At 36.4% G+C, this 18,226-nt stretch overlaps 1 protein-coding gene across 4 annotated transcripts in view; it reads left to right on the plus strand.

Moving 5' to 3' along the window:
- TMEM67 (transmembrane protein 67) overlaps positions 1 to 18,226 on the plus strand; it is a 45,824-nt gene that overhangs the window by 10,771 nt on the left and 16,827 nt on the right. For all 4 annotated transcript variants that reach the window (XM_019796856.2, XM_034668304.1, XM_002916608.4 and 1 more), the window contains 12 exons: positions 3,732 to 3,794; positions 4,653 to 4,807; positions 4,918 to 5,026; positions 6,019 to 6,105; positions 6,385 to 6,450; positions 8,579 to 8,735; positions 9,313 to 9,436; positions 10,741 to 10,846; positions 13,236 to 13,292; positions 14,573 to 14,671; positions 16,666 to 16,764; positions 17,010 to 17,096. In XM_019796856.2, the coding sequence (XP_019652415.1) occupies positions 3,732 to 3,794; positions 4,653 to 4,807; positions 4,918 to 5,026; positions 6,019 to 6,105; positions 6,385 to 6,450; positions 8,579 to 8,735; positions 9,313 to 9,436; positions 10,741 to 10,846; positions 13,236 to 13,292; positions 14,573 to 14,671; positions 16,666 to 16,764; positions 17,010 to 17,096 (1,209 nt within the window). The remainder of the gene's footprint in view (positions 1 to 3,731; positions 3,795 to 4,652; positions 4,808 to 4,917; positions 5,027 to 6,018; positions 6,106 to 6,384; positions 6,451 to 8,578; positions 8,736 to 9,312; positions 9,437 to 10,740; positions 10,847 to 13,235; positions 13,293 to 14,572; positions 14,672 to 16,665; positions 16,765 to 17,009; positions 17,097 to 18,226) is intronic.

An 18,226-nucleotide genomic window follows, 5' to 3' on the forward strand; every position in this document is an offset into this window, starting at 1 on the left:
TTTAAAAAAAAAAAAAAAAAAAAAAGAAAAAGTGGACAGAAAAAGGCAGTTCCGTTTTTAAAGTTAATCTGATTCAGTTAATGCATTTCATTTAAACATATCAGTCTTGGACACTGATGCTTTCCTAAGGACAAGTTTAGAAACCTTGATTTTAAATCATTTTATAAAGAGTGTTGAGACAGGTTCTGTGTATTTGTATGAGACATGCAAACAAATGTAGTTAAGATTATGTGACTCTCTTGGCCCAGTCCTCAGCCCGGCAGGTATAAGAACTCAGTTTTAGCAGTGTACCTGGAGGTCAGTGAGGGCCTAAGGGACCAGTACAAAATAATTAAACCCACAAGAGACTAGATGGATTGATAAACCAGAATGCACGTTTATTAGTTTATGTTGACACTATAATTGGCAGCTAGAGTAAAGTACTTGTATTAACTTGATAATTTATACTCTTTGTAATTAGAAAAGTGTGCTTAGAACATGGCATATCAAATATTTTTTTAGTAATATAGAATTAGAACATAATTAGTTTTGTATAATTTTATGAGAGGCATTTATACCTGCCAGTCAGTAAAGAATTTCTGTCTACATGAGTCAGTGTCTTCCCATTATCTTTCCCTAAAGATAGTAATAGTGATCTAGCATCTAGTCAGTCTCTTCCCATTATCTTTCCCCAAAGATAGTAACAGTGATCTAGCATCTAGTCAGTGTCTTCCCATTATCTTTCCCCAAAGATAGTAACAGTGATCTAGCATCTAGTCAGTGTCTTCCCATTATCTTTCCCCAAAGATAGTAACAGTGATCTAGCATCTAGTCAGTGTCTTCCCATTATCTTTCCCCAAAGATAGTAACAGTGATCTAGCATCTAGTCAGTGTCTTCCCATTATCTTTCCCCAAAGATAGTAACAGTGATCTAGCATCTAGTCAGTGTCTTCCCATTATCTTTCCCCAAAGATAGTAACAGTGATCTAGCATCTAGTCAGTGTCTTCCCATTATCTTTCCCCAAAGATAGTAACAGTGATCTAGCATCTAGTCAGTGTCTTCCCATTATCTTTCCCCAAAGATAGTAATAGTGATCTAGCATCTTAGTTTTACGTTTTTCTAAACTTTTATTTTGAAAATTTCAAAATTACAGAAAAGTTAAAAATACAAGACCATGACTGTATATGTATCTTTCACCTAGGTTAACCAATTGTTAATGTCTTGCTGCATTTGCTTTATCTTTCCATGTGTATATAAAATGCATGCATACACACACTTTTTTTTTTTCTGAGCCACTTGAAAATAAGTTGTAGATGTATGATAATTCACTCCTAAATATTTTGTTATGTAGGTCCTAAGAACAGGGGGTTTTTCCTGGTATCACACCAAAGAAATTTAAAATTAATGTAATAGAATTACCTGATACACTGTTCATTTCCAAATTTTCCCTCTTGTTCCAATAATGTCCTTTATGCCCCCTCTCCTCCACCCCCCACTTTTTGCAGGGGCAGGGGAGGGGAAGCGAGAATCTAAGGATCCATTTAAGGTTCCCACACTGCAATTAGTCTTAGTTTTCTTTAATCTAGACTCTACTCTGTTTTGCTTTTATGGGTTTTTGTTGTTTTTGCTTTTTTGCTTTTATGCCATTGGCATGCAGAGTCAAGGCCACCTCTTTTGTAGAGTGTCCCACAATGTGGACTTTTCTGATTGCTTTCTCATGATTAGACTCTGAAACATCTTTTTGCAAGACGATGATATAGTGTTGTGTGCAGCCATTGCATCATAACAGAGAGCACATGTTGGGTGGTCCAGTGACTGGTGATGCTAAATTTGATTGCCTGGTCACTGTGGAATCTGCCACTTCTCTTCATTGTAAAGTTGATTTACAACTTTGTAATTTTTTTTACAACTTTTTCTTCATTGATTAATAAGTTAGTCTGAGATTTTGCTTTGAGACTGTGTAAATATCCATTTTAGTGGCCATTGATGAACCAGCCTTGCCTGAATCAAGTTTTAAATTGGTCATTTCAAAGTTATTTCACAGTTCTCTTATTCTGTCTGCATTTATGAGCTGGCAATCTTCTGTAAAGTGTGCTTTCCTTTCTCTCTGTGCTTTTTTTGTTTTTACTTTTTTTGTGAACTTATGAAATCTTTTCTCTCTTTTTTTTTTTTAAAGATTTTATTTATTTATTTGACAGAGAGCCAGTAAGAGAGGGGAACACAAGCAGGGGGAGTGGAAGAGGGAGAAGCAGGCTTCCTGCTGAGCAGGGAGCCCGATGCGGGGCTCAATCCCAGAACGTTGGGATCATGACCTGAGCGGAAGGCAGACGCTTAACAACTGAGCCACCCAGGCGCCCCGAACTCATGAAATCTTTGTTTATTCAGTGTGTTATAATGTTTTACTATTATTTTTCTTTTCAAAGCTCAAATTGTCCCAAATTTTGAGATAAGCTCCTGTGTTATTTTGACATGTCTCCATCAGTCCTTTTGCACTTCCTTGGTTTCTCTATACCACGTTCCAGGCTCAACCAATATAGTTTTTAATAGCTACCTAACTCTCTTATTAATGCACTGAAATTTATATAGTTGTAGTGCCTTTGAATATTTAAGTTTTCTGTTATTAATAATATTGCTGTCAATGATTTTATGCAAATAAATATGTTTTTCCTTTTGGAGAGATTATTTCCTTAAGATAAATTTCCTAAGTGTTTTTAAGTTCCTGGTTTAAAATGTGTAGATATTATTTTATGAAAGGATCATGCAGCTTTAACACTGCCACTAGAATTGTCTGTGGGTTTATTTTGCATGAATTTCCAAGCATTGTTGTCTTTGCTTTCTATTTTTTTACTTACAAAACTAGGTTTTTTTTTTTTTAGCGTGATCTTCAATCTTATACACAGATGTGGGCTTTTTTCTTAAAAAGGGAGAATTTTTGCTCCTTAAAGAGATGAAAACAGTGACTTATAATTTTATTTTAGATTTTTTGATAGCTGAGGTGCCATGTTCCATATAATTTGGCTTTATCTTCTCTGTACATGTCCAGTAAATTACCCTGAATGGTGTTTCTCAGTGTGTCATTTTTTAGCAGGATGTGCAGATAAGCTCTAAAGCAGTGGTTCTTAGCCAGAGATTTGTATCTGCAGCTTTTGGAGCACATGCATGCCTTGGTTCCTCCTGGAGATTGATTTGGAAAGCAGCCAGGCATTTTCTGTTCTTAGGAAGCCCACAGGTGATTCTGATGTTCATCACTGTTTGAGAATCACCATGTTGGAGATTTTAAATGTTAGTTATTCTGTATATTCCCAATTTCCTGTTGCTGAGAAATCATTCATAAATATTTCTCCTTTATTACTTGCCAATTTAATGCAGTATATAATAATCCTAAATCAGCATATGTTAACAATGAAATACTAAATCAGTATCCAGGTTTTCTTTTATCTTTTGCCATTTTGTTCTTTGTTTTTTTGTATTACGAAAATGGGCATACTAGTTTTTTTGGATTATAGACACACTTTGTTTCCTTATATCTTTTGCCTAAGTGACACGATTTTGCAGTACAGACCGTATTTGTAATAACCGAGTTTGGTTAGAAGTAATTCTTATATTCCCATGAAAACTATTTTCTGATAACATTGAGAAAGTAATAGTACCCATTTCCCATTGGAAAATATGCATATTAATGTTTTCCTAGGAATGTAGGTAAGAAATTTGCATTTGAGCTTGAAACTAAAACTTATCTTTTTGTGAACAGGGCATGTCTTTCACTTCAGAATGGTTTGCAAAGTATTTGCAGTCATCAGCAGCTGCTTGTCGGGTAAGTGTGAATTTTTTAAAAGTAATTTTATTTCATTTTGAAGATTTGTGCCACCATTTTTCCCCCAGATAATAAAAGTCTTCTAAGTAGGTATGTCTCCTTGGTCATATTCTATGAGAAGAATAAGCCATTTCTAGTGGAAAGAGAATACACAAAATTGAATGTCTTCAAGCTTGTTCAGCTGGAATTGAGTGTTAGGGGAAAGTGATTCATACTATTCATTTAATAAATGTTTATTAATGAACCTACTGTGTGCCAGGCTCTGTTCTCTGATCAGGTTTTATATTTCAGGAAAAGACAGGAAAAAAATCCCTCATGGAATTATATTCTGAGTAAATGCAGGTGGTTCTAAGTGCTATGAAGACAAAGCAGTGTAAAGAGCATAGAGAGTGGAAGGAGTTGGCTATGGCGAGGACCTTGAGTTTACTGCAAGGGGATAGAAGGATTTTGTGCAAAGGAAAATATGATTGAACTCTAGGTTTTGAAAGGATCACCAGCATGGAGAGGAGATTGGGCAGAAGCAGGGAGATCAGTCAGCAGAGTATTAACAGCAATCCGAGTGAAAGATGGTGGACCCGTAGCCAAGAGTGGTAGCATGGAAATGAGAGAAGTTCAGTTTCTAGATATACGGTGAAGATTGAGCCAACAGGATTTACTGAGGAGTTGGGTATGGGAAGGGAATGGAAGAAGATCACTGCAATGTTTGATTTGAATAACTATAAAGACGGAGTTGCCTCTTCCTGATAGGGAAAACTGAGATGTTTGAGAGGCAAACTCAACAAATTAGTTTTCTTTCAAATATAGTTATTAAAGTTATTAAAGTCTATGTTACATTTCTTTGCCATGGTTCTCTTGTAGGTATATGCCAATCTAACATCTTGCCAAGTTCTCGGAAATATATGTGTGATGAACATGAATTCTTTTGACTCTACCACTTTTGATGCATGCCGACTGTTTCAGTTTATCTTTGAAAATACTGCTGGACTGCGCACTGTGCATTCTATTTCATTTTGGTAAAGATATCCTGATTGATGAACTGTCATTTTAACTAAATTCAGTGCAGTTACTTTCACAAGTATTAATATTGGTACCCCATTACTAAAACAACTGTAATTGTTTACAGGAGAGAGAATCTTCCATGGCTGTTCTATGGAGACCAGCTAGGATTAGCACCGCAAGTACTCAGTACCACACCTCTTCCTACAAATTTCAGTTTTAAAGGGGAAAACCAGGTATAAATCACTAGATTATTAAAGAATAACTGTATTTTGATTTACAATTTTAAAAGGTAGTAAGAATGTTATTAGTCATAATTCTTGATTCTTTAGGTTGTTTCTAAATATTTGATTACTAAACTAAACCCTAAATATCAGCTGCTTATAGGAATTAAACAATATAGCATCTCGTGGTCTTACCTAAGTCTATGGATGCCTCTGGATTATGTGGTTGTGGTGGCAAGTAGCAGTCGTGGGACTGGGAAGGTAGTTTATATCACCAATTGCCAGACAGGCTCAGTCCTTCTGTATTTTTGCATTTTTTTAAAAGATTTTATTTATTTATTTATTTATTTATTTATTTGATAGAACAGGAGAACACAAGCAGGGGGAGCAGCAGAGGGAGAGGGAAAAGCAGGCCCCCTGCTTGCAGGCTCCTTGCTTAGCAGGGAGCCTGATGCAGGGCTTGATCCCAGAACCCTGGGATCATGACCCCAGCCAAAGGCAGTCGCTTAACCAACTGAGCCACCCAGGTGCCCCTGTATTTCTGCATTTTTAATAAGTGCTTCCAAAGATTGATTGGGACTCTATGCCATTCCTTAGCACTTCACAGATCCAAATTTTTACCTTCAGCTTTTTGACCTTCTAGAATGTTGGAATAGATTATTCTCCTCCCTGTTAACTCCCCAGCTCTTCTATACATGTGCATGCGTGTACACACACATACACACACACATACATACTCTTAACAGGTTTGAAAGGAGGTTATCTGTCACTAGCATTGCCTCTCAATTCTGGAATAATAGTTTTAATGCAAAAAAACAGTTCATTTATTTTAGGTGTGTTTAATCATAAAGATACTTATATTAATTTTGCTTCAAAGTAAACATAGTTGAATATTTGATCTTTGGGAAAAGAAAGGATCAGTCAACAATGAATGTTTCTTTATAGAATATTGCATTGCTTCTAGAGTATGTGACATTATTTTGTTCTCGTTTTTATTTGATCAGAATAGAAAACTGAAGTTTGTTGCTGCTTCCTATGATGTAAGAGGAAATTTTCTCAAGTGGCAAACTTTAGAAGGAGGTGTTTTACAGGTGAGCATACTTCTAGTTAAAGAATTACTGATATGCCTCGTTTTTGCCTCAGGCTAAAAACGAGGAAAAGACTAGATATTTGCTAGATTAGAGCAGCACTTCCTTGCTACAATTGATTTTTTTCTTGTGCTTTAAATGGGAATTTCTTAAAACTACCTTAAGTAGTATTATATAAAGCATATGTTATGTCGGAGTTTAAGACCTCTTAATGACTTAATGACTAATAAGCAAAGAAAACATCATTCTGAAATATTTCTCAATTGTATTCTTTTGCTATAGCTTTGTCCAGACACAGAGACAAGACTGAATGCTGCTTATTCTTTTGGAACAACCTATCAACAAAATGTAAGTTTCAACTATACTAGTTTATATTTTATCTTAATTTTTCACATCAACATAATTGGAACGATCTTTGAATTTTCAAAACGTTTTTAGTAGTAATGAATAATTTCACTGTTAAAATTTTTTATTATTTGAGTGCAGAAAATCTTACCTTGTTATCTATAGAGTTTAAACATCATATAATGTAAGATTTTCATAATTATTGTTTATTTACTCTTAGGCATATAAGTTTTAAAAATAATATTTATTTCTGAGCATTTTACTTATTTTTTAAGATTTTATTTATTTGAGAGAGAGAGCGTGAGAGAGAGAGAGAGAGAGATCACAAGCAGGTGGGAGGGGTAGAGGGTGAAACAGACTCTCTGCTGAGCAGGGAGCCCAACTGGGGACTCGATCCCAGGACCCTGAGATCGATCTGAGCTGAAGGCAGACGCTTAACCGACTGAGCCACCCAGGTGCCCTATTCCTGAGCATTTTAGAATAAAGAGAAAATATTATTTTTAGTGACTAATAAAAATGTTACTCTCTCCTCCCTCTACCCCTCCCCCCTAGTTAATAAGTAAAAATGTTTCTTTTTCTCTCTTTCCATATTTTTTTTCCCTTCTTCCCTCCCTGACCTTCCTTCCTATGGAAACCCATTTTTGAAATTACAGTATGGTACAAAGGAATATTATGAGCCATTAAACTTTTGAAAGCCATTCACTTGTCTACAAAAATACTTCTTGATAAAATGCATATACACACACCATAGAACAAAACTGTGATTTCAGTTTTGTTAAAACTACAATGAAAAGTGTCATCATGGAAACCAGATTGGAAGACAATAAACATTTTTAACAGTGGTTATCTCTGGATGGTGGGATTACAAGTGATTTATTTATTTTTTATATTTTCCAAATCCTTTATCATGAACATGAGTTTACTTTTATTATCATAAATGACTTATATGTTATTTTAAAAAGAAAAAAAGGAATATTATGTGTTTACCATGACCCAGGAGAATCAACCCTGGTTAAATGCCTGCTCCTGGGTGTTCAGCATTTTATCCTTGTTATCTCGTTTGATCTGCGAAACTACTGTGAGATACATATCATTACCTGTGCTTCAGAGATAAGGAAATGGTGCTCAGTGAGATTAGGTAATTGACTTAAGGTCTTGCCTCTGGTAAGTTGTGGAACCAGTGTTCTTTTTTTTTTTTTTTTTTAAGATTTTATTTATTTGACAGAGATAGAGACAGCCAGCGAGAGAGGGAACACAAGCAGGGGGAGTGGGAGAGGAAGAAGCAGGCTCATAGCGGAGGAGCCTGATGTTGGGGCTCGATCCCATAACGCCGGGATCACGCCCTGAGCCGAAGGCAGATGCTTAACTGCTGTGCCACCCAGGCGCCCCTGGAACCAGTGTTCTATTAGGCTTCAAATCCCTAGTTTTTCCATTGATCCTGGCTGCCTCTGAAGTAGTTCACAGGCTAATAAAGAAAACAGCTATATAGACAAAAAATTGCAAAGAATGTGGAATGTGGTGTGTACAAGGTATCATGTTGATACAGAAGAGTCATCAGCAATTCCTGGGGAAGTACTAAAAGGCTTCTCAGAATGAGTGACATTTGGTCTTATAGAATGAATACGCGTTTACCAGGGAAACACAGTGGGGAAGGGAATGTCAGGCAGGAACATTTGCAATGTCAGAGAGACATAGAATAGCATAGTGTATTTAGGAACTGCAAGTATGAATGGACCATAGACTGGCAGAGAGCAGTGGGAAATAAACCTGACTCTGTTAAGGGAAGCCGAATCATAGACAACATTATACATCAGGAGAAAGAATTAAGACCTCCTCCCACAGGACGGTAGTTTTTAAAACTTTTTTACTGATGTACACTTAATGTTGAGAGTGAAGGGATACCCTCTCCAGCTGTGTTGTAGGACAAGAACCAGGCAGTTTTTTACTCTTAGTTTTTTCAGCCCTTAAAAAGAATCATGTTTACAGTATTCATGTTTTGGAAGGTACACGGAAATAAATATAAAAAAGATAGTTTAAGGATGTTTTATTTTACAAAATTAAAAAACACTTGAAAAGATATTAAATATGCTTTCTAATTTTCAGTGCTTTTATTTTTTATTTTATTTTCCAGTGTGAGATATCTCTATCTAAGATCTTAACCGACTTTCCCTCTCCTATATTTTATGATGTGTACCTTAAATATACTGATGAAAATCAGCAGCAATATATTTGGGCTGTGCCTGTGTTAAACCTAAATCTTCAATACAATAAAATATTTGTGAACCAAGGTAAGACATCTGTACACGCTTTCTTTGAGCTAAAAACCAATAAAGAAGTCAAACAACATGATAATTTAGTAAATCATGGGTTATAAAAAAGGGCCTGCATTTTCTCTTATTATATGGTCTTATGTAGTCTGCCAAAAAGTAAAACAATAAGACTGCTGGTATATTTAGACATTTTCATCAAATGTGTCAGGCTTATTATTAAGAAATTAATATTATTGCTTAAGTATAAGCTGAGAAAAATTAGTAGAACTGTAAATTGGAGCTGCGCTTCTTCAAGCTGTTCCCAAGCTTCTTTTCCGATAAATTCATTTATTTTGTTCTCGTATCATAAAATCCTTCTTATTAGGTAATTTGCAGGGAAAATATCTTCTAAAAACTCAGAAGATAATCAAGGGAGGTAGGGAAAGCTATTACCAGGAATTTCGTACAGCAGTAGTTTGTGCAGCCATCTTAGCTAAAACAGAATGTACTAATTTTGTGTTTTAAGTTTATTTAGTAAATTTCTCGAGAGCCATCTTGAACAATTTGAAGGTATTTTTTTAATGCCATCTTTTTTTCTTTCTTTTTGTGATAATAGACAGTAGCTCTAGCAAGTGGCTTCTGACTCGGCGCATTTTCTTAGTGGATGCGCTAAGTGGACGAGAAAATGACTTAGGAAGTCAGCCAAGATTAATTCGAATTGCTACCCAAATATCACTGAGGTAAACAAACATCTGTTGTACTAAATTAAGTTTGGAGTGTACGGAAAAAAGTTATAATGAAAGTGTTTACTAGTAAATCTGAGGAAAACAGTAAGGGCAACTGAATTGGAACAACATGTAAGGTTTTTTAGATATCTGTGTAGATTGGTATACACGAGTAGAAGTGAGGAGCTCCAAGGGAAGAATTATGAGAAGAACCTGAGGAGTTTTGTCCGAATTCACACTCTGGCCCTGCTGAATTAGAATGGGTTGAGAGGTGGAGGGGAGTTGAATGGCAGTGGGCTGAAATGGGAATGTTAGAAAGAGCCCGCCCAGTGTTTGCAGTGGGTAGTCCTCCTTTGTGTTTTCACCTTCGTTCATGGCTTACTGGTCTAGGTTGACCCAGATTAACTGTCAGCGCCTCCCTCTTCTTAGGAAATCCTAACGATGACCCTACCTTAACATAGTGCCAGGCAGCTCTTGTTTGTTTTCAGTGTGAGATTATTACCTTTAGATCATAACTGACTTTCCCAGTCCAGTATTTTTTGATGTGTATCTTGAGCACTGGTGAAAATCCACACCAGCATCTTACATGAGTCTGGCTCTTTGAAGCACTTCAATATACCTTTTTTCCATTGTTATTTCATTTTGATTTTCATATCAGTCTTATGAGGTATAAGCAGTACAGAAGCTTTATTGTATGTCATGCTGAAGTCCAAATGTACTGTTTTTAGCATTTCCTCAATTTACTAATGTAGTACCACTAGTAAAAATGAAATTGGACCTAGTCAGGTCTGACTCGATCGTGGTGGAACCATGCTGGTCTCTAGTGTTTGGCACTTTCCTTTTTGATTTACAGATTATACCCATGCACTGAATTCAGCAAAATACACTCCACTGTGTGCCATAAACAGTACTAGACGCGACACACATTATTTTAAGAATTCACCTTTCTCTTTTGAAAATAGGGATGTTACCTGCCTTTTTCTAGGCTTTAACACTTCACTTTTGACTATTCCTCAGAGATGGTTCACAGTCCTTCAGTGATTTCATTTGTAAACTTCATAAGACCTAGATCAAGAAGAGTTTCTAATTTGTCTCAGGTGGTATATTTTAATATTAAAGTTTTGACTACTTAAGATAGCTTGTGTTGGTACCATTAGTTTGGTATGGTATGTTTGACCTTCCCTAGTCCTTATTAACTGGTTGGTTCTGAGATCGCCAAGACTGTCCATATTAAAAAAAAAAAACAACAACAATAAGTTAACTGTATGTTTAAGGACTTAACTATATTTATAACTAGAAATGTATTTTCTCATAAACAGCATCCACCTTGTACCCAACACAAAAAATGGAAACATTTACCCTCCTTTAATTACCATCGCGTACAGTGACATTGATATCACAGATCCCAACAGCCAGTCTGTGAAGGTGAGTCCCATGCCGGTCAGTGTCTCTATATGTGTTAAATGATACTGATGCTGTTAACGTTATGGTCAAAGGCTATTAGTCCTTTTTCAAGTTTTAAATAAACACTGCACTTAATACAGTCAAGTCTTAATTACTTTTTACTAATAATGATAAAGGTGAGTTCTTGTGGATCCTTCAGGTAAAAAAACAAGAATTAAGTCACAGCAGTCAGGCATCCCTGTTCGGGATCCCGGGGTATGCTGAGTATGCAACGTCTGCCCTTGTCCTCTTTCTTTGGTCAACTTGCTTGCACTAAGGTTTTGTTTCCTTGGTTAATTAAACCAGAAACTCAAACTTTCAGCAGGCACGAGTGGTCTCTTCTCACCAGGCTTACTCACTTGATGGAAATACACTTCAACGGGTAGAAAGAGTTCAAATTATCTGTAGTTTATAACTAGTAGTGCTAAGGTGAAGTAGAGAATACTGTTTGGACCTGCAGCCACGTGGACATCCTGCTGCTTCTCCAATTCAACGTTAAGTGCAGAACTAAAGGCTTCCCTTGCCTGGGAAGTCCTGTATGGAGGAGGGACCTTGTACACCTGCAGATGGGCCACACCAAAGGGAATGAGCCTGGAAAAGGCTGAGCACACATGCTGAATTTCTTCTCCCAACCTCACCAGTCAGATAAAGCCTCTCTCTTTTGAGGAGGGGTTCATGACAGAGGGATAGAGATCAAAACCAGAGGTAATCTTTCTATACTTTTTCCTCAGAGAGATTAAATGGATATTCCCTTCCCTCTCTGGAAACGTGAGAGATGTTTAAGCATTCCCTACCTCCAAACCTCACTAATAGCTTTTAATTTCCACTATTTTACTTTTCTAAATTTTAATGTTCTAGTTCCTACAGCCAGTACTTTTGGCTTCTCTGTTGTGCTTGACTTGTACTTGCTGCTGGAATCAGGCTTTCATGAAGCAAAGGTAGGCAGGTAGGATGACTGTTCTCTAAAAGATTTTACATCCTCATCTGTGTGACCTAATTGGATGTTAAAATTAGTTTCCATCCCCCGAGCTTTTATGCACCGTAATAGGAGAATAGGAAAATCTAGAAATGGGCTTAGTAACAACAGAAGATTGGCTGGTTTAAAATTTCCTGGGTAACTGAGAATATATTTATTTTAAGGTAAAACACTTCTGGGTCTTTTCTTTAACTATTTTTGTTGTTGCCGTTGAAAATATTCCGATGGTTTGGGCGCCTGGGTGGCTCAGTTGTTGGGCGTCTGTCTGCCTTCGGCTCAGGGCGTGATCCCAGTGTTCTGGGATCGAGCCCCACATCAGGCTCTTCCACTGGGAGCTTGCTTCTTCCTCTCCCACTCCCCCTGCTTGTGTTCCCTTTCTCGCTGTCTGTCTCTCTCTCTGTCAAATAAATAAATAAAATCTTAAAAGTTAAGAAAATATTCCAATGGTGGTCTTGATAAATTGGAAAATAATAGATGGAAAAGGAATTGAGAGAGTCATGAAACAATACTGATGAAGTCCACCTCAGATTCATTCTAAGTGTAGAATGTACAGTTCTTTCATCATTTCTTAATTTTCTATGACAGTTGTTGTAAAAATTCTACATTAATTAAGCATTCACCTACATCTCTGCTCTCTCACCAACACCAAATAACTTTCCCTCATATTTTCTGAGCAGATCAAGACCATCCTTCAAATTTCCCCTCAGATGAATTCCCTCAGATTTCCTCTTAATACTTATCTCTGTTTCATTATCCTTTCTGTCTCTTGTTCTGATTTTTAAGAACAAAGGGCCCTTCCGCTTTTCTTAAATTAATCTTCTACCTGTGCTTGTTTGCAGTACTTTCTCCAGTATCCTGTTTCATCCCTAATGCCTTTGTCAGCCAGCTCCTCTGCTCGTCCCTTTCCTTTGCTGAAAACAACCATCAAGTTGTCCCATCTTAAAAACAAAGTAAAACAACCAAGCAATAAAATCTTTCCTGAGTGCTGCCAGCTTTTTAGCTTGCTATGTGTATCTTTCTTTGATTTCCCAACCGTTTACCCTCTTAGGGTGTGATTGTTGAGCCAGTTGTTAAATTCCTGATACACAAGATTAGTCACATTCCTCAGTTACAGAAACCTATCAGAAAATGAAATATCATTAGCCTGCCTGCTGTTAATGAACCTAAACGAGTTTGTAATGAACCCCTCTTTCTTTAATGTGTGTTCAAAAGGGATATTCAAAGCATCATGAATAATCCCTCTAAGTAATTCCATTTATGTATAAATAAGGGTCAACTCTAATAATATTGATAGATTAAAAGTATGGCATTTATACATAAATACATCTTTATGGTAAAAGTAGCTTTGTGTTATATAATTTCAGTATGGCTAATTTACTTCCTTTTAAATATCAGGTTTCTTTCTCGGTCAATTATGAAATGAATCAAGGAGAAGCACAAGTCCAGACAGATGTAAGTTTATTTTAACTTGTTAAAATATTTATGATATATTTCTTTTTTCTTTTTTTTTTTTTTTTTTTTTAAAGATTTTATTTATTTGACAGATAGAGACAGCGCGAGAGAGGGAACACAAGCAGGGGGAGTGGGAGAGGAAGAAGCAGGCTCATAGCAGAGGAGCCCGAACGTGGGGCTCGATCCCATAACGCCGGGATCACGCCCTGAGCCGAAGGCAGACGCTCAACCGCTGTGCCACCCAGGCGCCCCTATGATATATTTCTTAATTAAAAATGTTTAGATATACAGGAGAATTGTCAAAATAGTTCTGCCGGGTTTCCTTCACCCAGCCTCCCCTAATGTTAACATCTTACATAACCATAATGCAATGTTCACAATAAGGAAAATAATACTGATGTAATCCTGTTAACTGATGTACGTACTGTGCATTTCACAAGTTTTTTCACTATCCTTTTTCTGTTTTAGGACCCAACCCAAGGTCGCATATTGCTTTTCGTGGTCATGTCTCCTTAGTCTCCTTTAATCTGTGACAGTTGCTCAGTCTTTCTCTTTCTTTCAGAGCCACATCCTACACTTTTGAAGAGTACTGGTCAATTATTTTGGCCTTCAATTGGGTTTATCTGATGTTTTCCCATAATTAATCAAGGTCATGTAATTTTGACACAGATACCACCAATATGTTGTGCCCTTCTTGGTGCATCATGTCAGAAGGTACATGGTGTCAGGATGTGTTATTACTAATGATATTAACTTGGATCATATGCCTAAGGTGGTGTCTGTGGAGTTCTCCACTGTATTTTTCCATTTGTAATTAAGTATCTTGTGGGGAGATACTTTGAGAGGATGCAAATATTCTGCTTCCTGTTATCCTTTTGGTCTGTAATTTTAGTATCCAGTGATGATTCTTGTCTATAAAAAGTATAACTGTAACATTGGCCTGATAATGATTTTTCTATTTCCATCATTTCTTCTATATTTGTTAAATGGCATTCTATAAGTAGTTGTCCTTTTGCCCACATAGATTTATTTATTCAATAATTTCTTTAAATCAGTATGGACTCCTGGATACTTATTTTAGTCTAGTGATTATAATTCATTACTATGTATCTTCTTGCTCAAATTGTCCTAGATTTAGCCATTGGGAGTTCCTTCAACTTGGCCCCTATGTCATCTCAACACACTGTCCACCATTTTTTGAGCACATCTTTATCCTCTGTTTGTGTATTTGAACGTTGATGAGGGAAATTACATATATTCCAAAATGTTCTTTTTTCTAGATTGCTTTGGGTGTTTTGGGTGGGCTGGCTGTTTTGTCATCTCTTCTGAAGACAGCAGGGTGGAAGAGGCGCATTGGGAGTCCCATGATTGATTTACAGGTATGGTGTCAGGAGTTTTTAAAGTGTATTTTCATCTTTTGACTACTTTGCATCCTTCTTTTAAGATACAGCTGAAGAACAAGTAAAAAATTGCCTTAAGTTTCTCTGGGGTATATAACTAGGAGAGTTATATGCACACCTCATTCCCCTCCCACGTTGCTGAATGCCAGTCTGCACCCCCACCAGCAGTGCTGTTCTGGTTTCCACACATCCTCACCAACGCCTGATATTTTTCCAGCCTTTCCATTCTTGCCAATCTGGCAGTATAAGTAGTACATCATTGTTGGTTTCATTTTCATTTCTCTGATTTTCATATACTTTATTAATCATTTGGGTTTCCCCTTCTGTAAACTGTCGTTTATACCCCTTGCAAATTTTTCTATTAGGTTCCCAATTTCTCTTGTTTATTTAAAGGATTTTTTTTTCTGTTTTCTAAATATGAATCCCTTTTTGGTTTTTGATGTTAAAATATCTCCTCCAAATATGACCCATCTGTTATTTTTATCTGTGTGTTGCTTTGTGTAACAGAAACTCTAAATTTTGATATTGTCACATCTGATTAGTTTTTCGTATCCGTCTAAAATATTTTTTAGGAAAACCTTCCCAATCTCAAGATCATAAGATATCCTCCCAGGTTTTATTCTGTTAACTTTATAGTTTTACTTCTCATATAATCTTTTTTTAATTGATCTTTGTTTTTATTTTTATCTAACATTTATTGAATATATGCTGTATGCTAGGCACTTTTTAAAGCTTTATTTATATAATTTATTTAATCCTCACAATATCTCTGTGAAATTAGATACTATTATTATCATTCTGATTTTACACAGAATGAAATTAAGGCAGAAGTAAAATAAACTTTCTACTCATTTAAATTTTTTTAATATATTTTTTTAAAGATTTATTTATTTGAGAGAGAGAGAGAGAGAGAGAGCGTGCAGTGGGAGGGTCAGAGGGAGAGACTCTCCAAGTAGACTCCCTCTGAGCGTGGAGCCTGATACGGGGCTTGATCTCATGACCCATGAGATCATGACTTGAGCCGAAACCAAGAGTTGGATACTTAACTGAGCCACCTGGGCACCCCTCTACTCATTTAATTTTTACAACTCACTAATAGATGCTATTTATTTCCATTTTGCTGATGAAGAACATGAGAAAGGCAACGTAGTGACTTGTTTGTATTGGAATATTTTCCTTAACACCAAAGCCAGTGTGCCAAGGAATCAGAGGGGGGTGGGGCTTGGTTTACTGTTGGAAATAGAATGAAAGGCTTCCCAGAGAAGTGAACTTTAGGCTGGGTTGGGTTATCTGTGCATTCCACAAATAGTCGCTGAGGACCTGCTTTCTGATTGCCAAGAACACTACCAGGTGCTGGGGGATGTGATAGTGAGCAAAGACAGATCTGGTCTCTATTCTCAGAGCTCATGAGAGTTTGCCTATCATAAAGAAGAAGAAAAGAATATTTGATGAAACAGTAAACAATGCCCCTTTCATTCCACAAAATAATTGAAATGCAAGTTAACCATGGAGTAAGTGGTTGGAACTGGCAGATGAGGCCAAAAAGTCCATTTTGTGGTTGTGAAGGACCGTGTGTGTCTGGAATTTATACTCTAGTGAAGAGTCACTGTACATTTTTAGGAAAGGGAATGACACAATCCAGTTTACATTTTAGAAAACTAACTCTGGTGGTAGTATGAAGGACTGATTGGGGTGGAGGTCTCCAAACTAGGAAAGAATTAGGAAGCAGTGTAACTTTCTTAGATGGTGAAAGATGGGAAGGGTTGGGTAGGACAGGTGCTTTTGGGAATAGTGAAAGGTACAGCTCCAAAGGAATCCAGGAGGTGGCCACAGTTGGGCTTTATAACTGAGTGATCCATAGATACATGAAACAAGGCTTCAGGCTTGAGAAACTGGGTAGAGAATATGTTACTGAAAGTGGTAGTATGAATAGATTGAGTCTAAACAACTGTAACTCTCTTTTTAAATTGCAGACGGTTATGAAATTCTTGGTGTACTATGCTGGTGATCTGGCCAATGTTTTCTTTATTATCACTGTGGGAACAGGTCTTTATTGGCTAATTTTCTTCAAAGTAAGTGAGTTCCTGAATTTAACCTAAATGTTCATACCTGAATAACTGGTAAGCTGTCTTTATAAAGGAACTGTTTTTATTTGGGGGTATTTCTGATCAAGAGTACTGAGGCAAGTGCTTAACCACCATTTCTTGAATGTGCTATTTATTATCACCACCTTCCTTTTCTGTGCTTCTTCCATTTATAAATTGTGCTTATTAAAAACCTTGTGTGGTCATATTTAACAGTGTAATTTTTATCATAGGCACAGAAATCTATCTCTGTTTTGCTACCAGTGCCAGCTCAGGAAGAACGTCTTGTTACTTATGTGGGATGTGCTTTTGCTCTGAAGGTAAGTTTCAAAGGACAGGTTCCTGAATTTAAAAGACCTGCTAATAAACTCGTAAGTCTTTAAAATTAAAATGCTTTCAAAATCTTTGGTGTAAAATTTGGTTTGATTTTAAAAGGAAGCATGAATTATTTTACCAAGCATGTCTACCTTTATAATAGATAGTTCATTCTGAAAATCTAGCTTAAATAATTTTCCTAAGAAGCCATAAGAAGTATTTTTGGATTAATACAATTTATAGCTAATTTGATAAAGTGATAATTCATTATATGACTTTCTTTTTTAAAGTCTAATGATGCATTCACAATGGGATAAAATGCCTTTGGGCATGAATTTTATCTCTTTAGTGAACAGTAAAAGGTACCACCCTGAATAACATGCTGAATTTGTCTCAGAATTTGTTTTCTGTCTCCATATTCCTTTCCTCCTCTTCTCATGGTATCCCCTCTCCCTATTTCATTTTTCTGTCACTGTATGTGAAGCTCCTTAACATGCCCCTGGTAGATCTCATCCCATGGTGCTGTGATTATTCAGTATCTGCTTTTCCCACTGATCTATGAGCTCTTTGAAGGGAGGAATCATCGTATACTTACACACACTTTTAGCCTTTGATGAATAATGCATCTACCAGGAAGAACACCCTAGATCAAACATATTCCTTCTGTTAAATGAAAAAGATGTGTTTCAACAACATATTTTTGAAAATTAAGTATCTCGATACCAGGAATAGAAAAAAAGATAGTGAAGGCATCTTAAAGCTTTAATTAAAGCAGCAAATTATAGTTGAAAAATACCTTTACTTTATAAAGAAATCAGATGGTCTCGAAAATAAAGTATGCTTTTGGAAACCTTGGGAAAGAGAAGTATGACCCTTACATGAAGAAGAGGTAGGATGTTTACTTTTTTCATATCCCTATTTTAAGGAAAGACAGAAGAAGGGAAGGCAAATTAATGTGTATGAAAATTTTGTGAATTTGGTGATTCCATGTTGTTTGATGAGCTTCTAGTGATCCCCTAATGATATTATAACTTTGTCATTTGTGAAAATTGTATGTTCTTGTGATTACAGTATATTTGTTTCTTAAAAAAATCATTATTGTTTTCATAAGCAGGTTTAATGTGGATACTTTCAA

The sequence above is a fragment of the Ailuropoda melanoleuca genome, chromosome 9 (genome assembly GCF_002007445.2).
Source record: "Ailuropoda melanoleuca isolate Jingjing chromosome 9, ASM200744v2, whole genome shotgun sequence".
Taxonomy (NCBI): domain Eukaryota; kingdom Metazoa; phylum Chordata; class Mammalia; order Carnivora; family Ursidae; genus Ailuropoda; species Ailuropoda melanoleuca.